The sequence below is a fragment of the Lissotriton helveticus genome, chromosome 11 (assembly GCF_964261635.1).
Source record: "Lissotriton helveticus chromosome 11, aLisHel1.1, whole genome shotgun sequence".
Taxonomy (NCBI): domain Eukaryota; kingdom Metazoa; phylum Chordata; class Amphibia; order Caudata; family Salamandridae; genus Lissotriton; species Lissotriton helveticus.
The window spans coordinates 423,823,118-423,850,269 of NC_136072.1; the positions used below are offsets into that span (position 1 = coordinate 423,823,118).

A 27,152-nucleotide genomic window follows, 5' to 3' on the forward strand; every position below is an offset into this window, starting at 1 on the left:
ATCTGGGCTGAATTCTGAAGTTGTGACTAACAGTTAAATAACACTCCAAGAACAAAGTACGGAGAAAGAGATTTAGTAACAAAGAGAGAATTTGGGGGTAGGCTGGAAGCCCCTCCTAGACATGCACCTTAGAAGAGCTTGGAGCAGAGACGCTTAAGCAGCCTGCAAGTCAAGGGATACTATTATGCAGAGTTAATTTTCGTAAGCATAATTACAAGTGGCAAGATCTTATATTTACACCGGTGTCGGGCGATTTTGCACAGATACCTTGCAATTGTTCGCAGGTACTGGGCACTTTTGCATGGATGTTTGCATTGACTGTGAGGGAGAAAACAAGGTTTGAACGGACAGGTGAGTTACAAAATGTAATTTACTATAAACTGTGCGAAATAAAGTGAGTGTAAGTGAGGGAGAGAATGAGTGAGAGATTTTAAGGCTCGGGCAAAGCTGGCCATGGCCCTGAGCCCTCTGCTTCCAGGGGACTCACTTACAAGGTGACAACTGTGTGCATAAAAAGCAGATTGGTGTTTAGTTTGACCACTGGGCACGTCCTTCCTGCCCAACCTTGAACCTCACTCTCTCTGGTAGTTGGTGGCATTTAAATATAAATCAATCAATCAGGCGTTTGTTAAGCGCGACTACTCACCCGTAAGGGTCTCAAGGCGCTGGGGGGCGGGGGGTGTGGGGGCAGGCTTGAGTCCATCAAGGGGGGGTGGTCTGTCGAAGAGCCAGGTTTTGAGATTTCTTGCTAAAATGGGGAGCGATGTCGTCTGTTTGAGGTGGAGCGGAAGGGCGTTCCAGGCTCGGGCTGTGAGGAAGAAGGAGCGGCCTCCCGATCTGGTCTTTCGGGTGCGGGGAACCACAGAGTAGGAGAGCTGGACTGATCGTAGAGTTCCCTGGGATGCGTGGAATTTGAGTCGGCTGTTCAGGTATCCTGGTCCAGTGTCATGGAGGGCCTTGTGGGTGTGGGTGAGCATCTTGAAGGTGACTCTAGCTTTGATAGGGAGCCAGTGGAGTGTGTGCAGGTGCTGGGAGATGTGGCAGTGTCTTGGCAGGTCGAGGACTAGTCTTGCTCTCGCCTCTCTCTCTCTCTCTCTCTCTCTTTCTCACAGCTTCAACTTGACCCCTTTCTTTAACTCGTTCTCTAAACATCCCTCTACCTGCCTCTACATCTTCGTGAGCCTAACTCCTCACTTGTTCTCTTAACTCTCTGCTTCATCCATGTCTACCTCAGATTTCTCTCAATATGCTTCTCTCTTGCACTCTCTCTCTGATGAACTCACTGCACCCTCTCCTCCCTGTTTCTACCTCCACATCCTTATGCCCTCTGCGTTACCACAGTTCTAACTCTACGCATCACCTCCCACTGTACCTCACTGCTCTGTTTCCATCCTCTATGTATCTTTCCTCCATCTGCTTGATGTCTCTCAAACCCACGTCTGCCTTTACCTCACCTTTGTACCCTTGCCATCTTTTCCTTGTACCTCACCTCTCTCTAACACTTTCTCACCACTTGGGGCTACCTGAAACTGCACACCAGTGTATGCTCTGAAGTGAGAAACATAAGAGATCTTTTAAACATTATGGGGCTTATGTACAAGCCCATTGCTCCACTGGTGCATCACTTTTAATATGGCATAAAGTGACGAACCGGCGGCGCAAGGGGCTTGTAAATAAGCCCCTATATGTGTACCTCTCTCTTAGTCCGTTCTACCTCATTACTTTCTACCTTACCTTTCTCTACTAAATATCTGCCTCATTTCCTCATCTCTCTCAACCCCACCTCTATTCCTACCTTGCTGGATCAAGGTTTTTTATTGGTACTATTTGGCTACAGTGTCATGGGCAGCTTGGACCGTGAGCTGTTTTTAATTGCTCATGTAATTCAATTTGTTTTGGCATCACAAGGGCTTGAATTAGATGAAAATAGCTATCCCGAAAAGGGGACCCAAAACATGTATTATCCAGGGTTCTAAGAGTCCTTAAAAATGCACTGGAGTTGGCCAATGAGTGTGTGAGGCAGAGGAGTAAAAAGAGAGAGAATGAAAGAAAGAAAAGGAATGAAACAGCGAGTTCTATATCTAATCCACTCAATTTGTGTGGCGCCTAGCTACCCAAAGGCTTCCCAGCACTGATTCAAACCAGCAGGTCAAGAGGTCAGCCCAGCTAGGAGCTGAGTGAATCGAAGATTAGAAAATAGCCATGTCTTAAGAGCTTTCCTGAAGACAAGTTCAGAATCCAAAAGACACAGTTTAAGTGGCAGGAAGTTACAGAGTCTAGGTGCCAGATATTTAAAGGAGAGACCACCTAATCTGGATGTACACATTCTGTGTGTTGTTGGGAGAGAAGAGGTTCCCTACTGTATAGATCTGCTAGGGTTCTATGGATTGACAAGGGCATGGAGGATTTGATGCCCTTTCCTGTGAAAGGCCCTGAAGGTAATGCACAGAGAGTAAAATTGGACTGGTTGCTCTGTGTGCAACTAATGAAGGTCCACCAAGGCCCTCCTTGTGGACAGATGCCTTGGGATTTTGAGGAGGAAATGGGCAGTGGCATTTTGAATGGTTTGTAGCTTTTTCTGGACATAGGGAATTCCCGTAATCTAGTTGAAATATAATCAGAGCCTGGATAATGAGTCTCTGTGCTGGAGGGGGTGGGGGGGCTGAAGATCTAACACTTTCCTTAAAAGTTTAAGAAAACTGAAACATTTTGTAGCTAGAGAGTTTGCCTGTAATTCCATTGTGAGTCTGTCATCTAACCAGATGCCCAGACTTTTTATTATGTTTTTCAGGGTAGGAGCAGCTCTTAGGCATTCTGGCCAGAGGAGAGACTCCCTCTTCACTTCGTTGTTTCCTAGCAACGTAAGTTCTGTCTTGTCCCTTTTCAGTTTGAGGGAGTAGTTGGCCATCCAGTTGGCCATCTCTTTAAGACAAGCTGAGTGCAGTTGGAGCCTTGTTCTGGAATGATAGATGAAACTAATTGTGTATCATCAGCATACAATACTATAGTCAGGCCAAAAGACTGAACTAGCTATGTTAAAGGATGCAAGTAAAGATTATTCAGAGTCGGACTTAGGGGCCCATTAGGATTGCAAGTGGACTTCCGTCAAGTCCGCCACCCTAGCGGTGCTGGGACCCGCCACCAGTTGTGCGGCGGTTCCGCCCCGGCGATTAGGATGCCACCAGCGGTGGCATCCTTCATTCCCAGCATTGTGGCGGGCGGCGCTCACATCACCGCCCGCCACAATGCTGGGAATGCACTGCGTGCATTGTCATGCACAAGGTGACAGGCACCGCGAGGTGCCTGTCACCATGTCCATGACAATGCAGGGGGGTACCATAGGTACCCCCCATGTGCACCCCCCCCACCCCCCAATACCCTTGGGGCCCGCAACAGGCCCCCGAAAGCAGAATATGCATGCCTTGGCATGTTTCCGCCCCCATACTAATATGGATGGCGGTGTCGACCGGGCGGAAAAGCAGCGGATGGTCTTCCTGTCCGCCGTGGTACCCCCGCCATATTAATATGGCGGGGTAAATGGGTGGTGGGCGGGGAAGGATGTAGGACATATCCGCCCTACATCGTAATGAACCCCTTAATGTGGAGCCCTGAGGTGCTCCACATTTCATGGACAAGGTAACAGAGAAACATGCTTTGTCACACACCTGGAAGGTTCTGCCTTACAGGAAGGACTTGAGCAGTTCCAGTGTACAGCCACCTATCCTTGAGATGAAGCAGCACAGTGAGACTTAAATAGAAATAGGAGGCCCTGCCCAATAGAAATCCTCTATGTGCCTGTCTGCTACAGTCACCACTAGCCATTAGGCCTTTCAGACTATCAATTTGATTAAAGTATCTGAAGATATAGAAAAAAGATCTTAACAATTAATTTTATAAAAACACATGGTTTTATCAGTGCATTCTAAAGTTGCAGTATTTTTGTCAGCTGGTATTCTCTTTCAAAATGTTTGAGACTAGAAGAGCCATTACTGGATCTGTAGGCAAAATCCATTACTGTGTCTTCCAAAGGCAGTAACGAAATTCATAAGAACTGACTGAAGGCCTACAGATCTTATCCAGCTTGCAAATGCCTGAACTATCACTGAGCTGTACACAATAAATACTATAAATAAATAAAATATATCACATAGAAATAAGACCTTCAAAACACAAAATAGCAGATGTCGCAATTATCATTCCCCATCTTCTCTATGGCTTCTTTGAATATTTTCAATCCCCAAATTGTAATTCTAAAATATATGGAAGATAAGTTAAATGTGTTGATATTTATTTCCAATCCTAGAGTGAGTGCCTCTGAAATTGTGTTTAAGAACTATGAGGAATTTTCCAAAGTTTGAAAAGGATGAAACAGAGCAGCCTTGTTTTCTATTTATGAATGAAATCATTCAACCAAAGAAATTTAAGGGCCTGATTCAAAAAGCAATAGTCAATCTACACTTGCAGATGTACACCCACTGGTGAGTGTAAATGTACTATTTCTGGAATTCACAAACATTCAAAGGAATCCACATGGAAAGCTGTACTAGGCATGGTTTTTCATGCAGAATCCTTGGAATGTTGTGTTGCATTACAATCAAGGTCCCATTCCCACTGTGAGGAGTTCTCCGTTTGCAGAGAACTCCACACAGCATTTGGGGAACAGGATCCCTTGTGCATATTTTTGTTTTCTTTACATGGAAAATATTTTTTCTTGTGAAGGAATTCCTTTCCTTAACTTCCTGCCACATCTGGCAGTAACCCATTCCCATTCCCACTATAGAAAGGGATTTATGCCAACTCCAGGTCGGAGTAAATATCCTACCATGTCCAGGGTGGAAAGGAAAATGAGAGGAGTTCGTGATCACCAACAAGGTACAGGTTTGTAGGTCTGTACAAACTTCGTAAGGAAACCACAACTTGGAATTCCCATTTCCCCACACTTTGAGTCAAATTTACAAGTTTAACGAAGATGATCTGCACACACATTTATAAACATATAATACCCATCTTATTATAACATCCTATTAAGACATGGGAAGCTTAAACCTCCTGTATATGTTCTTTATTTATTTTATATAAAAAATATTCCAGTATTCTTCCCTTCTTTAAATCAGATTTCTCGTGTAGCCAACACATTTCGTCGGATGTATGACGTTACAACGCATGCTATTACAACGCATGCCTTTACGACGCAAGTTTTACAACGCAAGTCGTTACAACGACTTGCGTTGGGGGCGCTGGATAGTGAATAGTTTAATTTACTATTCCAACTCCAGTCCCCGTGGATAGTAGGGAAGGTGTTGGAAACTATTCCCTATCCTAGAGCGCCCCCCAGCGCAAGTCGTTGTAAAAGTTGCGTTGTAATGGTTGCGTCGTAAAGGTACTTCGTTGTAACAGTTGTGTTGTAAAGGATGTTCCCCAATTTCGTCTCTTCACAAGAGACTTCTTCAGGGCTTAATTTGTTATTTAATGTATTGGAGTCTCATAAATCCTGTTCTTCCGTTTGAAACATATCATGTCTAAATGAGGAATCCCATCTCCTCCAAAGAATAAAACATGTTTTCTGCTGGTCCCATGCACTTATTGTTCTCTTATAGCTGTATCAGCATATCCCTTGTGTCTTTAGAGACATGCCCCTCCCAATAGGTTTCCAGTGCCTATGTTGGCATCAAAATTGAATTTGTTGTGAGCGGTAGCTTGGGTGTGCTTGCAGGCCAAAGGAAGATTACTTAATGTGATAGGCGCGTGCTCCTTCTACCTCAGCCTCATCATTTGTAAATCACTCAAATTTACAAGTGTAGAGAACTCCACCCCTGTGACAGAGATCTCTGAACACATAAATGTGTTGACGCCTGCCATAAATCCTTTTGCCAGTGGCGCTGAAACAATTTTCAAAGTGGGGTGCTGCAATGAATGTTACGTCAGCAACATCATAGGTTTTGTGAAAAATCAACTTAATACATAGTGGGGCTAATTTATGAGAGGCTTGCACCACCGTCCCATCACTTTTCTTAATGCTCCGGTTGCGATAGCCCCTCAATCATATCTATAAGGCAACACAAAGCCACTCTGTGTGGCTTTGCATGGCTTCATATATATGGAGTAAGACAAGCAGCACTATATGCTGCCTTGCCTTACTCTGCATCAGGGAGGCATTGCAGTGGGTTTTCCCACACAACATCCATGGTTTTAACGCTGCCCCTGATTTACTAAACCTTGGGTAGAGCCAAAACCTTACGCCTCCCCAGAGCAGACGTAACGAGAAGAAATATTTTTATTTCTGCTCATTTTTCCCTGTTTCCTTGTGTGCTGCAATCTGCAGCACATCTTGAAAGAGGAAAACGACTCTCTGGATGGTTTTTGTGCTGGTTGGTGTCCCTTCCTGCACAAAACCAATCCTGCCTGCAACAGAGGCACCTTTGCACCATGGTGCAGGAGTGCCTACATTGGCACTAGGCAGCAAATTGTGTGCCTGGGCCAGGGGAAAGGACTGGAATGCACTGTAAGTCATTAATATGGTGCATTCCTGCACTTTCACATTGGCATAGATCAGCTCAGCAAGAAGACTTGTAGTGCACCCCTACGCCAATCACTCATAAATGAGGCCCAAATTGTAGCAAATGAGCCACACCCATTCAGCAAGAGACTGGCAGGGCTGTAGTATGTGCCCATTAGTGCATTTTGGGGCACATTTTCCCAAATACATGACTAAAGCACAGAATGTTATAAATTGTAAAGTAGTTTGGCTCCTGTGAAGCACCTTTATGCTCTTGGACAAGATTTGTGCTATGTAAAACTACAAAAAAAAATGTGGATTCTGCCCATCTATAATCTCATCTGTCAAGAATTAAGGACAAACCTTGAGATCAGAAAGAAATACCAATCAGAATTGCACAGTGTGAAACTGGGAAATTTGTGATCAGCCCCTACTTACCAGCTTGTCCAAATTGTGTGATCTTAGGCAAATATACCATTTCACCGAGCCTCATTTTTGTTCATAATAAGATATAAAAGTGCCTTCAAATATGACGTGCGCACTTCAAAAACCTCTCTTGTCTTGGTTTAACAGCCTATAATTTTGTTTCATCTGTAATAGGAATGTAAGCGTTAAACAAGGGTAGTGCAGTTCCTAGAGGGCGGATGGAAGGGGAAGGGGAAAAGACAAAACTTTTGTCATACTTCACCATTAGTTCCAAAGGAATTGGGTGGCACTTCTTCAAGACCAATGTGAAATATGGTGCACAACTAGATACAGGCTCCAAGACTTTTGAGGGTAGCCTGTTTTGGGGCCCTAGTAGTCCTGTACTGGGCGTAGTGGGAACCCGGAGTACAGGATCTACTGCCCAACGGGGTGTAAGGGTGCACAAAGTTGCTCCACTCAGAAGGGTGGCGGCAACTTGCTGGTATGCCTACCCTTGCTCCGGTTCACGGGGAACTACTACGGGCTCCCACTACGCCCAGTACAGGAGTACTAGGGCCTCACAACAGTTGTGCACCATATTTCACATAGGTCCTGAAGAAGTGCCATCCGATTCCTTTGGAACAACTAGGCATGAAACATGTCGACCCCACCTTAGAGACTGCCTGCTAGGAACATTACATTCCCACAGGGCATCCAATTATTTTTACTTAGGCAGGATCCACCTTTACGATTAAACTTATTGAGATTAGGATTGACCCTGACCTATTTGAGATCACCCTCACGAGCACATAACCACTCACTGCCCCCACAACCGCATGCACCCAACGGCTTCTCCATAAAAGATCTCTGACAAAGAGCACCGGAAGCTGTGAGCCCGTCGAGCATAGCAGCGCCGGCCCGATGAGGAGCAAGGCCCAATGATGAAGTATGACACCTCTCGGGGTGTGTGAGGGCAACATGACAAAAGTTTTGTCTTTTCCCCTTCCCCTTCCAACCACCCTCTCGGAACTGCATACCCTTGTTTAACATGTTCTCCTTGGAGCCACGTGTGCAGGACCTGCTTAAAAATTGGCTCGTGGTCCCACACTTCTCTTTCTCTAATAAGAATGTAAGCAACATGTAGGGTACACATGACATCTGACTTGCCGCTTCATTTACTAAGAGCATTGTTATCAGGGATGACAAATGTTTTTCAGATTATGTTTAAAACCTTTCACCTGTAATAAATACTTCTCAATCCAGAGATATAGGTGAACATGCATCAAAAAAGGCAATTGCGATTCTTCAATTGCGATTTCTAAAGAATCCCAATTAAAGAATCGCAATTGCCTATGCATGGAGAAATCGCAAAAAATGTTGCGATTCCTAAACATTCCTTAATTGCGATGCGCAAACTGTGAGTCGCAATTAAGGAATTGCTCCCTATTCATTCCTATGGGCCTAGCGGTACATAGGAATCAATGGAAATTACATGCATAATTTGCGAGTACCAAAAAGGTACTTGCAAATTGCGCATGCAATTTCAAGGGTGCAAGGCTGCCAAAAGGACACCCTGTTGCACCCCCCCCCCTGAAATTGACATGTGTGTGTGTGTGTGTAACATGTAACTTTGAAACAATTTTCAAAGTATTCGCAAATTACCGTCCAGTTTCATTTCACGATAATTTGCGACCCCTAATAGCGTAATCGCTATATCAGTTTGCTTCATGCATTGCATTTAAGGAATCGCAATTTGCGATTCCTTAAATACAATTGCAATTTAAGTAATCACAATTTTTGGATTACTTACATTGCGATTTTTGTATTTTGGAGGTTGCATCCTAGATGCAAAAATACCGGTCGCAAAGTTTTGCCTTGATGCATCTGGCCCATAGCCTGGTGTACAAAGGCAAAACACTTCCACGTGTTCAAGGATTACTCTTTTTTTTCTATTTTGAAGACAATTTATCACATACTAACGTCATATTTGTCGCATGATTTACATGCCAAATATTTTCAAGGCTCAGCTCTTGCACAGTCTCTTAGAGCCCGAGCCAACCCTTAGCTCGGTTCCAGCTCTTCATTTATTGGTCCGCCTACTTTTAAAAATGTCCACCTAATTTGCGATTGTGAATAGGACCCAAAGAAATGATTCAGAAACATGAAATATCTGCTTTCTTCGGGATTGAAACACACTGTAGTAAAGCCGGGTGCACGTCCATGTGCAGGATTTTGTTTGATTAGAGTTTGCATTGTTCACATTCATATTAAGGTGAGATTTCGGAATTAACAAGAGAAAAAACCTTGAGGAGACAGAGAAGAAGGCCTGAGGAGAGAAGGGAGAAGGTCGCTGAGGCGAGAAGGGGGGAAGAGGAGGAGGGAAGCGGAGACAGAAAATGGAATTACTGCAAAAACCACATATTCTATAAACTACCATTCCCTGCGCAATTACTGTAACGTAATTCCCTGAAGGTTTCTATGACGGCACGACGCTGAACCTCCTGGCTGAATTATGGCGCTGCCTTCGACTGGGCCCCATCTCGCATTCTGCAGCATGTGTAATTTACAAATCTAAAATCAGGGAAGTCTTAATTCACTTATGTAATGTCAGAGTAATACATTATACCTTCTGCCATCAATCACGAACCAACCGCCTCCCTTCTCCCGCCCGGCGCTCCCACATTGACTGACATTATCCCGAGCATCATACAGGCACAGGCGATGTTCAGGCCCTCCAGAGAAAGAGAGGTGATACCATGTCAGATTGAGCAGATAAAAATCTCTTATCGTACGGGTAGCGACATAACTAGCCCAGTGGCAGCAAAGCTGTGCTAAGGAGAATCATAGCATGTGCTACACATTCACCTATTCCTGGCTTTCTGCTCACTTGGCCTACTTTGCATTCTGGGAATTGCAGTTTTGGGATTCTGACTAAATATCAGGCCTAAAAGTACTCACATGTACATTGGGTTGAATGTCATAAAAATATGATATGAAATATCATATTGACATAAATTGTGTGCTCTAAATTCCACATACAAAAATGAGACCCCACTGGATGTAGAATTTCTGTTATTAACTCCAGAGGGGCTATTAGTTTGCAAACAATATTTATGTCAGACGATACTCTGACAACACTATTCTCATCCCACGCCAGACAGTGCTGCCGGCTAGACTACTAGGAGTGCAGAGACAGAGGAAGGAAAGAATGGACCCCAGGGCAAGCAAGATACATTCGTGACCAACGCTGCAGCTTAGGGAGCAAAACAAAATGATACTCAGGTTTCAGTGGGACCCTCAGGTCTCTGGGCCAAGACTCCACTACACTTGCTGCACCATTGGCAGCCACTTCCTGCAAGAGTGGCCTTAGAGATCAAACACAACACAGTTCCACCGGAAACTGTAGTAGCCACAATCATAGGCGTGCTTCATACTCTTCGTGCATTCTTGGTCTACAATCTTAAAGGTGGACAAGAAAGTCTTGCATCTCATTCAGAGAGACAATTGACTGAGATAAGGCCATGCTGACAGACAGAGGAATGTTGGGGCGCATATGAGGATTTACAACCAGAAGAAAATTGGCCTTCTTTTGCAGCATACATTAATGATGAGACCTCATCTGGAAGACTATGGGCCATATGTATGAAAATGTCACTTTGTGAGTCTCAAAAAGCAATTTTTTGTGAATCGCTATTTGAGAATCGCAAAACGCTATGTATGTAGGATTTTCAATACATCTTGCAAATCTTACTTATTCCTTAATTGCAAATCGCAAATTGTGATTCGCAGTTAAGGAATACCTCCCCATTCATTCATATGGGCCTAGAGGCTCATAGGAATGAATGGGCAGATATTCTCAATTTGCGATTCCCAATTAGAGAATCGCAAATTGAGATTGCAATTTCAAGCGTGCCAGGGTGTCAAAAGGACACATTGTTGCACCCCTGAAATGAGCATGGGTGCAGATGTGACACCCTAAGGGCATGTATGTGAGTCACATGGCACTATAAAAAATGCAAAAAAATGCATTTTTCTAAGAAATCGTAAATTACCACCAACTTGAAGTTGGTGGTAATTTGCGATTCCTTAAGTCCAAATTGCTCTGTTTCTGTGCTTCTTACATTGCATTTAAGGAATCGCAATTTGCGATTCATGCTTCAGGAGTTTGATGATGAATTTTGCACCTTTCATCCTGGAAATGCTAGTCTTCTTTTCCTCCTGGATTTATCTGCTGCCTGTGATATACTGAACCATTCTATGCTTATCAATATTTTCAAAGAGTGCGTGGCCATCAAGAACACTGTCTTTAACTGGTTTGCATCCTATCTAACAAATGGTTCTCATCAGATCGAGCCCAGTAACAGTTTATCGAACCCGGTTCTGCTGACTTAGGCTGTTCCACCTGGCTCTCTTAAATCTCTGCATAGAGCTGCTTGGGGTCTTACACAAGTGCAGGATCTAATATCATAAATATGTTGATGATACACAGCTCTCACTTAAGATCTCCTCACCCAATCATGTTCAGTGCCTGGTCCTAGATGTATAAAGTGTTAAAGAATGGAAGACCTTCCACAATCTGAAAATTAACCCTCTAATAACTGAGGGGGTGATTACAATGGCTGACGGACTCCACTCCGTCCAGCATCGTATCGGGGGCTGGGACCACCCGCCTACAAGGCGGAGGTCCCACGGGGCCAATTACTTTGCGACTGCCACAGTGGTGGTCGAAATGGCCATGTTTTGTATTGTGGCAGGTGCTGCGCTCTACAGCACCCACCACATTTCAAAATAGAGACCTCACACATATGCCTGCACTACGTGGCAGGCACCATGCAATGCCTGCCCCGTGGTGCAGGGATATGGCCCCCCTGTGCCCATATCTGGTGGGAAGGGGAGGCCCGGTACGGGCCCCCAAAGTCCCTTTCTGCCTGCCTTTTCATGGCGGGATACCCACCATGAAAAAGGCAGGCGGCAAGGGACATCATAATCCTAACGGCGGTGCCTGGTAGGCACCCCCACCGTTGTAGGGATATGATTCCCCTCCGATGGTCCAACGGGCTCCTTGAGCCCATTGGAACCATGGCAGTCAGTATTTCCAACCACCAAAGACACGCCCGCCATCGTAATTTGGTGGGCGTAAAACTTGGTTACAATGGTGATGAAACCACCACCGACAGGCTGAAGGTGGTAGTTTCACCACCATCGTAATCAGGCCCTTAGGTTCTGCTCATTTCATCATATTTTCTAATATACTAATTCAATCTTCGATTGACTCCTGTAACATTTTGAAGTGCACATTGACTATCATTGACCATGAGTATTCTCTGGGCCTTTTTTGGGATAAAAAACACTGAATCTCCAATGGCAGAGAAATCAACTCACTGGCTACAAATGTGCGGTTCCAAATGCAACTTCTGTGGAGAATTAATCAATTGATCCTTGATGATTAAATCCCAGGTATTATCTTGGTTTGAATATGGAAACAAATTCACTTCTCAAGGGCTGAAGGCAGTTCTGCGTGCAGTGTGTCAGTTTGTATGTGGAGGCAAAACATTTGATCGCATTTCACCTATTTTACCAACGCTTCAGTGGTTCACCATCAAAGTGAGATCCTTCTACAAGATGCCTTGAATCTTATACACTCTTTCAGTCTTTTTACTTGACAAACAAGCTGAGATTGTCTGGAGGCCAACGATTGCTATACATTGGATATTGGAAGCTACTTTAGAAACCCCAATTCTCAAAAGAGAGTAGACAATGGCCCAGTCTTTTCAGGGAGCACGTGTAGTGTCTAGAGCTCCATCTTACGAATGGCTGTTGATAAATCCTGGTGCTATGTTCCGGATCTGGTCTTGTTGGAAGGGTTGAGAACTTGATTAGGTGATACTCTGGCACGCCTGGGGGGGTGGGGGGCCTGGGCGGGGGCGGGAGGGCGGATAGGGGTGGTCCTGGACGAGGGTGGAGGGGTAGGTGGGGATGAGGGTGTTGCGGGGGAGGGGGGGGTTTGTTCAAGGTGGGTGAAAAGTGGCTCTTGGTTTAACTGGGCTTGGGACAGGGAGGAGGGAACGTTAGGACCAAAAAGCGGCCCTGCCATTCCCCACCCGCTTGGTGGCTATAGACATATACAGAATGCTCCAGCGCAGTTTCTTTTCCCCCGTGATATTGCCGCTCAACCTCCGGGGTGTGAGCTGAATGGCTGTGTGATACTGGGATGAGGGGGCGGCACTTCAACTGAGTACCAAGGGGAGAGGATTGAATATACTGTACGCTTCTCTGTTTTTGCTGCAATAAGAAAATATTTGGAAAAAAAAAAAAGTAGTGTCTAGAGCTCCATACCATCAAGCCTGTGAACAACTGTGTGTCTGTATGTGTTTAAGAAATACATTGAAAAGCTTATTTTCCAAAGACACTTCCACTGTGGTTAATTTGTAAAACAGAAGTGTTGGATCCCAACTTATTTCTCTGTAGGCCCTCCAGAGCTCACACCACCCAATGCCCCTGCTAGGGCTATAAAGTGCCAGTTCCAGTGCTATCACTATCTAGTAACAATCACACTGATAACATCATGACCATTTTCACTATTCCAGGGTATCATGTAAGGATGGGATATACATGCTAATTCATTATGATTTGTCAAGTTGGGAGACTGTGAAACACTTTTCTGTTGCTCAATAGGACAGACAGCACCACAATGTGGTGGTATGACATAAGTAAGTGCCAGTTTTATAAAGAAGTGCAACTGCTGAGCACCAGTAAAGTCTGGGCAAATCTACCTTCTTTACAAATAAAATACTCATGTCCACTATCAAATTAAAGGAGATACTCTGTATAATCTCAGAACTTTTCAAACCGGAGTTAGACTACCCATCATCACTTCCCAGCCTTTATGCGACTCACTCAATGTCTATTTTATCAGCAAAATCAAGACAATACAAATGAGCATCCCTACCAATTGCCTATCAAGCAAGAACAACCCTGATTACATGAATTCAAACACCTTATGTTCTTTTCCAGAAACCACTAAGGACTGCCTTAAGGGCATACTGATGAAAGCAAAATCTGGCTCGCCTAACAACGCTTGCTCCCCCGAAAATCCTAAAAAAGGTTTTTTCCACCCTCCAGGAACCAGTCCTATCCCTCCTTAACCTCTCCCTCAACTCAGGGAAAGTACCCAGCATATTCAAAGAAGCAAAAGTAGTCTCCTTCCAGAAAAAGCAAGGTGAAGACCCTCTTACCTTGAAATATTTCCCTCCTGCCCTATCTAGCAAAAGTACTAGAGATGCATGTAGCATGTAACCTCTGCATCTTGATAGAGGAGTCTGAATTTCTAGACCCATTTCAGGCTGGCTTCTGCCCAGCCCACTCGACAAAAGCAGTCATCCTCTCTGTGATTGACGATATGCAGGCGGAAAGTGACAATGGCGGCACCTGGGTACCGGTGCTCCTCAATCTATCAGAGGCCTTTGACACGGTGGACCATAACATCTTAGTGAATTGTGCCGAGGCCGCTGGGCTGAGGGGTCCAGCTCTTGACTGGATTACCTCCTTCCTGAAAGACTGTGCTCACTCCTTCCACCCGGCTTCATTTACTTCTTCCCACGTCCATTTAGATTGCAGAGTCCCCCTGGGATCATCCCTATTCCCCCATCTCATCAATATCTACAATTGCACACTGGCCTATTCTCTAAAAAAAATGCACTGCATCACTTACAACTATGCAGATCATATGCAATTACTCTTCAGGCTACATAACATCCCTGACTCCAAGATACACTTTCAATACATTATGCTGTTCATCCCCAACTGGATGAACAGCAATCCCTTGAAACTGAACGCGCAAAAAACAGAGGTCATCATTACCAAAAACAAGCTTCAATACTGGACCCACTCACTTTGGCCTCCAGAGCTGGGACTTCCACCCATTCCATTCCAAAAACATAGTAAAAAGTCTTGGAGTGACAACTAACTCAGAACTCTCTATGAGGCCACAAATAAGCTCAGTAATATCTTCATCCTTTCTAATGCTCCACAAAATCAAGAAAATCACCAAATTCCTTACCTCAGATTGATAATGCCAACTCCTTATATGCTGGCCTGCTTAAATGCCTCATTAAAAAGCTCCAAATGGTGCAATACCAGGCAGCCTGTCTAATCTATAAACAATCTAAGCAATCACCTCTCTCATTGGAAACCTCCACTGGCTGCCTGTAGAGCAAAGAACGACCTTCCAAGTTGGATGCATCATCTTTAAACCACTGCACAATAAAAGCAACTCCTTTATCACCTCCCGGCTTGAAACGTGCACTCGCAAGTGCGCATTACAATCTGTTTACCTAAACTACATGTCAGTTCCCTCATTCAAGAGGAAGAGACTGGGTGGTGCCAGATTTTCAGCCATCGCTCCCAGCCTGTGGAACTCTTTACCCATTGAAACCAGATCAGCATCCTGTTATTCAGATTTCAGGAAAGCATTGGAAATCTGGCTATTTAGACAAGCGTATAATGAACACTTTACCTAACTGTATTCCCTTTCTTGTTTCCTCCTCAGCGCCATGAAACCGATTGGTGAACGAGCGCTTTATAATCCCCTGTAACATATTTGGCACAAATTAAGCACTGCACTTCTACTCTGAACCCAGCAAACTGATTATTTTCTGATCTCTCGCAATCTTGATCTTCTGTGTCTTTTGCCCCATACTCTTATCTTCAACCTCTAGCAGTGGTATCCCTCTCATATCTCGCATACCTTTCTGGTGTCCTGAGGTGACCCTTTCCTGTCTCTTTGTTCCTGAGATGTTTCTGTCAGATCTCATCCTCGCTCCCTTTTTTTCCCCAAATTCAATTGTACTCTTCAGGTGTTGCACTTTGGAGTCAGACATGTCAGGTTCTTTTTCATGTTAATTTATGTATGGAATGTGTAATATTCTCGTCCTTGCTGAAGTGTATTTTTGCTTTATTTGATATTTGTAAAACCAAATGTGTACTGTAGCGATTCCTGTACCCTGGCAACCAACGCTGTTACAGTTAAACGCTCTAATCCCCTTGGGCCATCCTCGCATAAACAAACAAGCAAACAAATAAATAAATAAACAAAATGAATATGTTAAGGGCTCTCTACCTACTTCCTTAGCCCCACCCTCTCTGCTTTCCCCCTCTCCTTCTCTTTCCCCCCTACTCTCCCCCTCTTTCTTTTATTATCGCTTCTTCCCTCTGCCCTTCTACCTGAATTACTTTCCTCTCTGTTCTCCTTCCCTGGAGGGTGGTTTGTTTCTGGAGTTAGTAATGCTCTGTTGATGTCCTAGATCTGAAGGGGTCACCCCTGCCTCAAATAACTGCACACTGTGAGCAATACCTCCCGGTTCCTTGAGTCGGCGCTGGACAGGGTTAAAAATAGATGTATGTGACTCACTCCTCCCTCTGTAACGGTTTTCCGCAAGACTTTGAAAGCAGTACATGTCTGGGCTGGTTATTTTCTCTGTGTGCAGTGTGGTTTAATGAGGCTCTCCCGTTATCTCTCTTCTAGTGAACGTCGTCTTAAAAGAGCGGAGGAGCAAGGACAGCATAACCTTGGCTTGGCAAGGGCCAGAGAGGCCCAACGGGGCCATTGTGGAATACGAAGTTATCTACTACGAGAAGGTCAGTGCTGAGACCTTGAGGCGGGGAGGGGCAGACGGGCTATTTAAGGCCGGAGGCTGATTCTGCTCAGGGAATCCCTGTGCTGCGGTTCGCGCTGTGTCTTCTGTGGGCGCAGCGATGGTTGCTGCAGAACGATCGCATTAATACAGCCCCATACAAGAGGGACTGAGCAGTGGTAATGGCAGGGCTCAAGTCGGGGTACCACGCTTCACTCTTTGGCCTCTCTGGGACGAGGAGCTCAGCACCTTTCGTGACGTCACTTCCTGTTGTGACGTCACTTCCGGTGACAGCATCCCCCCACTTCTTTTTTTACAACTTGTGCCCTGGGTAATGATGAGACCCTGCTGGTCTGACGTGTTTCCCCATTGGCACTGTCATCTTTAGAATTGTCGTCCCCCCTGCCCCCGGGGCAAGACATATTTTGGGGGTCCCTGTTCGGAATAACTTTGAATATTATTCTTCTACTAATTCAAGTCTGTGTGATGCCTGCTAAACAACCTTCAGGAACAGAATCACACAAAAACAGTCAAAGTATGTCTTTTTTCATGGGGCCCAAAAATCCTTAAGATGACATTGGCCAAGAGGTACGGAGTCAGAGGTAAGCAGAGAGAACGAGAGAGGGTGGGATATAAAAGTAGAAGTGAAATAGAGAGAAGGTTCACTTTCTCAGGGGCCCCTTGGAAGATGGTGGCCCTCTGCGGTTGCCACCTTTGCCCTTACCTTAAAACTTTTATGCCAAAACAGTTATTGAGCCTTTGTGGAAACACCTTAGCCATCACTTATGGGGTGACACATAACTTTGAGGTCTAGGCACTCCTGCCCTCACTTCGCTTGTGCCAGTAAAATGGAGTCCGTTTTATATTTATTGTATTGTAGTTGATTATATAGTGCACATACCTGTGACGAGGCAACTTAGCGTGATTGCAGATGGGTAGCACACTGCATTGTGTGGGAGAACTTTGCAGGAAGAGTCTTAATTTGAGTGTAGCCTTTGTGGCAAGTGTTTTGCTTTATTTTTTGAATTTACTTGTCATTTATTAAATTGTATCAAAATATACAAAATCTGGGACACTAGGGATTGCATGGGTGCCCTTAATAGGAGAGGGGGGTCTAATGTTCCTATACATCCCTCAAAGCACATATTGGGCGCCTTGACTCTTTTCCCTAGAATTCCACGTTAACTTCTCACAACTCTGGTGTCCACATGCTCGCAGCATGCCCAGCTCTTTCAAGACTGCTACTGCAGAACCTGAAGGGTATCATTAGGTGTTATTGATGAAGGCCAGCTCCTGAAATGCATTGGGGCCATGGTCTTGAATGTATGGCTGAAATTAAATAAGTGACACTTACATTTAAGAAATATACAATTGTTAATGGCGTAAACACTTGTCCCGAAAGATTCTGATAAGATTTTGAAACAAATGACCTTGCTTCGCTAATATATTGAGAAATTGACGCCACATGGCACAATCAGTGCTGTGTAATAGGAGGTGCAACCTAGGGTTAGGGTGTGATAATTAACTGTCAAAACACAATTGAAACATATTTTTAGTAGATGGTGGAAATGTACACCCTAATACCTGCCCCTTACTGACTACTGATTTCTTTTTTTTGCAAATATACATCATTCTAAATAAAGCAATACCTGTTAAATGCAGTATAACGCCAATAGTTTGTGAAAATTGTTTTGGTTATCTCTTACCTCTGCATTTCTGATTGGAAAAGAACCATGGTAACACAATGGGTTAATTGCTCCCCTATTGTGCATTGGCAGTACAAGTCCACCATCTGCGGTGTCCCTTGAGGCTCATCCCTCAGTCCAACCCTCTTCAATCTCTACATGACACCACTCACAGACATCGTTAGAACCCAAGGCATCAACATCATCTCCTACTCCAATGATGCCCAGACACTCAGCTCGTACTCTCGCTATCAGCCGACCCTACCATGAAGAAACCAACTTCCACAGCTCTGTGATAAACATCTCAGCCTGGATGAAGAAAAACTGACTGGAGCTCAACACTGACAAAATTGAAGTACTGTCTTTGGCAGACACACTTCCCTCTGGAACGATTGCTGGGGGCCATCGGAACTCAAACCCAACCCAACTCCAAAAGACCATGGCTGCAACCTTGGCATCACACTGGAAAGCAAACTCTCCATGAAACACCAGGTCAACACTGTCTTGTCGGCCTGCCTCAACACTCTCTGCATGCTCCTCAAAGTTTTCAAGTGGCTCCCCATCAGAACCAGAAAAATGGTGACATAAGCCCTCATCAATCAGCCAGCTAGACTGCGGCAACACACTCTACACAGGAACTACCACTAAACTCACACAACAAGCACTTGATTGGTATTGGAGCAACCTTTTGCTGCTGAGAGGGTCTATTCCTAGAAAATCTCCAAGAGGGAGGATTGAGAGAGTGTAGGAGGGAATATGAGAGATGAGGAGGGAGTGGTGCATAGAGTGTCGAAAAGAGAGAGGTAGATGGGAAAGAGGTTGACAGAGAGGGACTGACAGCATAAGGTGAGAGAGGGTTTAAGGTGGAGAAAAGGAAGTAGGCGAGAGGAGAGGTGAAAGTATTGTAATGAGGAAGGGGAAATCCAGGAAGCATTGAAGCATATTCTACGGCATGACTTATCATTAGAGCATGTGTTTGGCAACATATTGAGAGCAAGAGAGGCAGGGGGTTGTGCTTGAGACTTTCCATGCATTAATGAGGACCATAAGAAGAATATTAATTTGTCGGGTGTGAAGAATCACAGGAGTGGGAGAACAGGCCGAATATGTAGGTGCAGGGCTTTAAGTGGGCGGCATCCTGCTGGTGCTCAGTACTGGCAGTTCTGAAAAGCAGGTGCTGAGGCAAATCTCTATCGGGCTCTCGATATTTGCCCTCACCCTGAGGGTGAAAAAAAACCTTTACTCTGTGGCAGTACCACCCTTCACTGCTTTTGATGTAACTTCAAAGAGACTGGTTATAGTTCTTTCGTGGTCTCAACATTTCAGAACTGAAGCATTTTTAATATTATATACAACAAAGCCATAGTTGTTGCTTATTTATCATATGCAGCTACAACCATTGACCAAGCCAATAGCCCTGGCTTGTTGTAGGTGTAATGTTACTTGTTGTATCATATACCTAGATGAAATGACAGAAGCATCAAAATACACTATGATAAGCTCAGATGTTTAGCTTCTGTGTTTTTAGGGTCAAATCTAATTCCCTTTTGGTAAACCTATACGGAAACATTCCACATATACTGAGTTATTTCCCACTCCCATTCACAGACACAAAACCGAACCGGATATCGAAACACTTATAAATACCATTTAATAAATAAGAATCTGAACATGTTACATTGAACTGAAGCAGACTGGGAATCGAAGGGCTATATTGAATTTTGAACGGTCACTGCTGTAGGGAAGTCAAATAATCAGGCAAGACAGCGGAAGAAGTCAGAGGAGCGTTTATTCGTATCCTCTCATCTCTTACTCCAAGTCAATAATAATCCAACAGTCCACCCAAGCCTAACTCCCCCACATTCTACCTATTCGAAAGTCAACACTACAATCTCCATGCACGAGCTTGTCACGAGCTTCAACACACTTGAGAGCTCGTGACCGCTCCTACGAACATATGTACATCCTAACACACCTTCCCCCCTTTAAAAAAAACAAAAAAAAACAGATGTTCCTTAATTCATCACAAAATCAATGACTGTACAATTTGTTTAAATTACATAAACATTCTCTGTAAAAAAAAAAACTAGTTCATCACAAAATCATTAAACCGAACAGGTAAACGATGAGAACGTATAGCTCTAGTATTGTTTAAGTTACATTCAGCATGTGTACGATCCCCATTCTCTCTTTGTTCCCCAACATCCAGAAAAACATTGCTGTCAACATCATCCACTAATTGACTAGTCCCATTAAACAAAGAAACTCTACTCAAATTCCACACGGAACCACCATCAATCCTAACCGCATTCCTAAAAACTTCAATAACTTTCCTTGGACTTGACCAAACAGGAAACCCTTTACTCACACCCTCTTTCCTTTTAATGCGAACAAAATCGCCCACCTTAATAGAACGACTAGACATAGAACCAATCCTCTTAATCATGTTATGTTTCATCTTATCCTTGTACAACTGAACCCTATGCTGGACAGCATCAAAATCTACCTTTAAACAATTTTCAAAGCCAGCTAAATTCTTTTTCAACCACCAAGGTACCAGCCTTGTACTAGGTTTCCTTCCTCTTAAAAGCTCAAAAGGAGTGACCAATGTTACTGAGTTAGGAGAAGTCCTGTAGGCCAACAACATAGACTGTAACGCCACTCTCCAATTCAATTTACCTTTGATAGAAAGTTGGATGGCCTCTTTGATCACACGGTTGAATCGTTCAACCTGGCCATTTGCTTCAGGATGGAAAACTGCAATCCTTCTATGAATAATTCCACATTTGTCAAAAAACTGTTCTATTTCCTTGCTCACAAACTGCGGGCCATTATCAGTCACAACTTCCTGAGGAATGCCCTCTCTGCAGAAAATTTCATCTAAAACTCTATCACCTGATGAGAAGTAACCTCTTTAACCATCTTGACCTCTGGCCATTTGGAATAGTAGTCAATAAGGACAATACCAAAGGCTTCCTGTTTAGGCAAACAACTGAACAGGCCAATAATGTCTATCCCTAGCTTCCGCCAAGGTCCCAAAGGTAAATCAATAGGACAGGGCTCTGGACGTAAAGCAACCGCTGTTTTGTCACTATTAGAACAAAACGAACAAGAACGCACAAAATGGTCTACGCAAGAGTCAATCCCTGGCCACCAGAACGATTCCTTTAAACGTCTTCTGGTAAAAGATATCCCCAAATGACCCTCATGAGCAATCTCAAGCAAGGTGTTCCTAATAGAAAAAGGAGGAATAATCTTGTCACCACGAAGAATTACATCACTCTCCACAGCCAACTCTTCCTGGACTTTAAAAAAACCCATCATATTGCCAGATAATTTCCTCTGTTCTGGCCAACCATGTACAAGATAATTTTTAACATTACTCAACTCCAAATCTTTACCCATCTCTTCCCTCCAAACATCCTCCTGCAGAGTAAACCTTTCACCACACACCAAATTGACATCCTGAAAAGTAAAAGCAACCTCACACTCATCATCATTAATCACTTCAGGAGGATTCGTGTCAGAAATCAATTTGACATGCAATCAGCATGTACATTCGCCTTACCCTGGACGTACTCAATACTGCACTGAAAAGATTGCAACCTTGAAGCCAACCTTGCAAGACGCGCCGACATAGTCCTTCCACCACCTGGAGCCATAAGATACACTAAGGGCTTATGATCAGTCTTTATCAAGAATCTTGTACCCCATAGGAAAGACCTAAAATGCTCAGCTCCCCAAACACAAGCCAGCAACTCTCTTTCTATGACAGAATAATTCTTTTCAGCATCTCTCAAAGCTCTCGACGCATACGCAACAACCCATTCTCTCTCACTATCCTTCTGTAAAAGCACTCCACCTAGGCCTGATGAACTTGCATCCACCATTATAATACACTTCACACCAACCACAAAAGGTTTGAGACACGGAGCATTCACAACAAACATTTTCAAAGACTGAAAAGCTTTTGTCATTTCATCAGTCCAAACGAACTTAACATTTTTCTTCAATAGACACCTGAAAGGGTCAACTTTGACTGAAAAATTCGGAATAAATCTAGCATAAAATTCAATGAGACCTAGAAATGCTACTAGTTGTTCTTTTGATGTGGGCACAGGAGCATTCATGATACTTTTGACATGATTTTTCTTAGGTTTAATTCCCATCCCACTAATGGTATGGCCTAAATATTCCACTTCTTTCTGCTTAAATTTGCATTTGTCAAGACGTAATGTAAGGCCTTTCTCTGCTAAAGCAGCGATCACACACCTTACATTTTTGTTGTGTTCTATGTCATCCTTTCCATGCACTAAAATATCATCTTGAAACGCTACAGCGCCACTTAGACCCTCCAAAGTTTCTTTCATGAGCCTCTGGAAAACTGAAGCTGCACTCGCTAACCCAAAAGGCATGCGACAAAATCTGTATAAACCTTCAGGTGTGATAAATGCAGTTATGTTCTTAGATTCCACAGCTAGTACCACCTGATGATAAGCACTGGCTAGGTCTACACAAGAGAAAACTTGTGCACCAGCTAAGGTTGAAACCATTTCATGAAGATTGGGTAACGGGTGTGAATCTACCCAAATGGCACCATTAACACTGCGAAGGTCAATGCATAGCCTGAGCTCACCATTAGATTTAACAGAAATTACAATAGGGGAAACCCAAGGTGACGATTCTATCGGTTCAATTATATTTTTTTTACACAAATCATTTAGCATTTCTTTAAGTTTGATCCTATAAGAAAGAGGAACATTTCTCACTCTATGTCTCACTGGAATGGCATTCTCATTCAACTTGATGACATGTTCAAACCCTTTATAACGACCCAAATTCCCACTAAAAACACTAGGAAAAGATTGGCGTAAATTTTCTACTAGCGATGAGCTATCCCCAGCTACACTTGACACATCCAAAGGTTGCACCACATAAACCGGAGGACTAGCTCTGGGATCAATTTTCATTCCTAATTGATGCTGGTGTGGCCAACTTAAAAGTGATAACCCAGACTTTGACACATACATTTTCCCAGATGTGTGTTGGTCAGAAAATTGTATTTTAGCAATAAAATAACCTATCAGGTTAATCTTGTGACCTGTGTAACCACCAGGAGAAACATCAGAATCAAATAACTTCCTATTTGGAAACTTTTCTCGAAAAACACTTAGAGAAATGATGGTATACCATGCGCATGAATCCACGAAAATCTCCAGACACACATCATCAATTGTTATCATACAAGATGGAAATTTTGTGCAATCCCCATCTTCACAAACATTGATGACGGTGTTGACTTGAAAATTTTCTTCATCATCCAATTGATAATCATCACAACATTCATGTATACAATTCATCTTTCCCGATGTTGACCTACAACACCTTGTAAAATGGCCTTTCTTATAACATTTCGAACAAGTTTTACCTAAGGCTGGACAATTCTTACAATCTGCTAAGTGTGCATCACTTCCACACCTGAAACATAAAAGTTTTGAGGTTCTCCTCTCATGTTTCTGATTTCTGGATTTGTTATCATTTCTGACAGGAAATTCATTTCTCTGTGAAAAACTTTTCTTAGACTTGTCAAAGTCTTTAGACACACTAAAAACATCACTTTTATCATTGCCCCTAATCTCCTTGACAAATTTTTCCGAATGTTCAATTGATTTTGCAATATCTATGGCATTATTAAGAGATAAATCAGAGGTTGTCCAAAGACGTTCCTGCACTTTTTTGTTATTAGTCCTCATCAAAATTTGATCTCTTAAGACTTGTTCATAGGATATGTGCTCGAAATCACATGTAACAGCCAAAGACCTTAATGCTGAGACAAAATCCTCTACAGGTTCATCTGTGCGTTGCTTCCGAGAATAAAAAATAAACCTCTCCATAACAACATTCTTTTTCTTACCATATCTTAAACTTAACTGTAATGATGCATATTCATATACATTAATATTCCCCGGATTTACTAACACTGGTAAGGTTTTGAATTCTTTCAAAGCTATTCCACCCAAACAATGTTTTAAAAGTGATAGCTTCCTTTCTGGTTCACACTCCCCTTCTTCCAATACATCTACGTAGGCTAAGAAGACAGGTTCCCAAATCTCCCAAGCCATGGGTGGTTCACCAGGTGATGACAAAAATGAAGGAGGAGGTACAATGCCAGACATATTATTTGAGTTGTTAAACAAATTTCACGTAAATAAGTCAGAATGCAAAAAAAATAATAAAAAAAATATATATATATATATATGTATAAATATATATATATTTTTTCCAATTTACAATAAGATTATTTACATTTTTAGTCACAAAAGATAGTATTCGTGACACTCATAACCTTCGAAGTAATAAATTTCCAGGCTTCCTCATTAAACTGCAAATTATTTGCGCGATGTAACTGTGGCTCTGTCACGTTTGAAACAAGCTTCTGACAAGGTAAACCAATTCCACAGCGCGCAGGCGTCAATTATTTCATAGACGTCAGGCAGCGTGTAGAATCAACGTCGTTCCTTGTCCTTGTCGTTCCTTGTGCACGAGCCTTTGCGCACGTACGTTGGCAATAACAACACGCTCGTGAGTCGAGTCGAGAGGATTTCAAATGATGCGCACAAAAGTAAAGTAAGTAATTTCTCCACGCCTTTCTTACTGAAATGTAGATTAAAACAGCTTTCAAGCAATGGCCGTGTATCCGTGCTGCAAAGAAATTAAATCCGCTTCCGTTTCCTAATAGAGAGCAGTGGTTCAACGCTGTTCGCTTCCCAATATACAGCAGTGGTTCACGCTGTTCACTTCCCAATAGACAGCAGTAGTTCAACGCTGTTCAAAGACAATTCAGCTTCCAATATAATAGCCGTGTCCAGCGCTATTCACCGTCTCAAAAAAACGTAAAAATGTGGTAACATTTTTTTTTTTTTTTTTTTTAAATCTTCTAATCCTTGATGCAGGTGACGAATCCCGCCCGTCGCCAGTGTAGGGAAGTCAAATAATCAGGCAAGACAGCGGAAGAAGTCAGAGGAGCGTTTATTCGTATCCTCTCATCTCTTACTCCAAGTCAATAATAATCCAACAGTCCACCCAAGCCTAACTCCCCCACATTCTACCTATTCGAAAGTCAACACTACAATCTCCATGCACGAGCTTGTCACGAGCTTCAACACACTTGAGAGCTCGTGACAGCTCCTACGAACATATGTACATCCTAACAACTGCCATCTACCAAATTGTAAACGGACTGCCTATAAATGTGGGAGGTTGTTTAACTCCCGCATTAACCTTGAGTCCGCTGCATTCGAACAGCAGGTCACTGCCTCACTGCCACCTACCAAATTTTAAACAGACTGTTCAAGAGTGTGGGAAGTTGTTTAACTCCCAGATGCATCAAACAGCATGTTTTTCTCCAGAATAGAACATTGAATATGGCAGAAGAAGAGGCAAATGTATTTGAACCCTGATGCACAACGTACTTTATGACCAAATGGTTATCATCCTGTCATTCGAGGAACAGGTTATAGATGACTCTGCAGTCAAGCCGCGCCTAACTACAATCGGCATGTCACCTAGTCAAAACCGATTTGAGGATTGATAAGAGGAGAGGAGGAAAAAAAATCATTTTGGTCCTGAAGAAGGTGTTTCCATAATTTTAGTCTACCGAAACATGACAACGCCCTGGTTGTCATTACATTTATATTGCACTGAACACTGTCTTGATAAAGCATTGATGATTTACATGATGTTCAGTTTATATATGTTTTCGAATTAATGTGCTTAATGATTAATATGACTGTCTTTTGCAAAGTCCTTTCCATTTGAAAAAACCTATGAAATGTGTATTATCCATGTTTTTAGCAATGTTTTGATATAGGTGTGAATTAGATTCTTTTTTATTAAATTGTATTTATAAGTGTTTCGATATCCGGTTTAGTTTTGTGTCTGTGAAAGGGATTAGAAAATAAGTGAATATATGTGGAATGTTTCCGTATAGGTGTCCCAAAAGGGAATTATATATTTAACCTGGAGTCACACGTGGTGCCTTGTCCCTTTTGGGTTTGTGAGTCCCCTCTCAGTGTATCTTTGACAGGTTATGTGTTTTTAAGCCACACCCTTAATTATATCGGGTGCGCCCCTTTGAGAGACCTCCCAGTTTCTTCATCCCACTTAAAGCCCTATGTAGGAGAATAATGAGGTACTGCAATGTGGTGGTCTTCACAAAGAAGTCCAATTATGGCTTGCATTGTGTGTGTAAATATTGAAAGTCATTTGCTTCTATGTAATGCTATACTTTGTTAAACATGTTTTCTCATTCACCTGCCAGTACACTGTGTTTATTGCCCATTACATTTGACAATGTGCTGCATTTTAGCCATCCTCATTTCAATTTAAAAATAATCTGTTTTCTACTGATTCCCCCTTCTATGTCATCACATTCTCTCCTGTAATGCACGTAATTAAATGTTTTATTTAGCTTATTCTTTAGACTTTATGGTAGGAATGTGCGGAAATAAAAACGCATAGGGATAGTTATGCTAAACTGAGAATTTTGCAGTTTGTAAAATTACTAAGTTAATCAACATCACACAGCTTTGCATGCAAGGGAAACTTCCTGCAAAAAATAAATGAATACATTTGTGGGAGAATGTTTCTGCAAATTCTTTTGATTAAATTTGGTTCCTATATGATTTTCTTACGTTTTATACGTTTTCAAACTTTTCAAATGTCGCAATGTTTGTAAAATTAAAAAAAAACTTCAAAAAAATTACATAAGATAAGTCCAGCAATTTCCCTCACTCCTACTATAAATACCATGTTTATCAAATGAATGGTTGTCAAATGTACTCTGTAAGCAGAAGGGTACTTATTCTGCCTCTGTACTGGCTTGGCACAGGCAGAGGTGATGCACGCTTCAGCTCCAGTGCCTTGAGGCCTGAT

General features: G+C 42.9%; 1 protein-coding gene across 2 annotated transcripts in view; it reads left to right on the forward strand.

The window, feature by feature from the left end:
* Positions 1-27,152, forward strand: part of LOC144791256 (ephrin type-A receptor 3-like) — a 508,479-nt gene that overhangs the window by 322,030 nt on the left and 159,297 nt on the right. For both annotated transcript variants that reach the window (XM_078665908.1, XM_078665909.1), the window contains exon 6: positions 16,425-16,537. In XM_078665908.1, the coding sequence (XP_078522034.1) occupies positions 16,425-16,537 (113 nt within the window). The remainder of the gene's footprint in view (positions 1-16,424; positions 16,538-27,152) is intronic.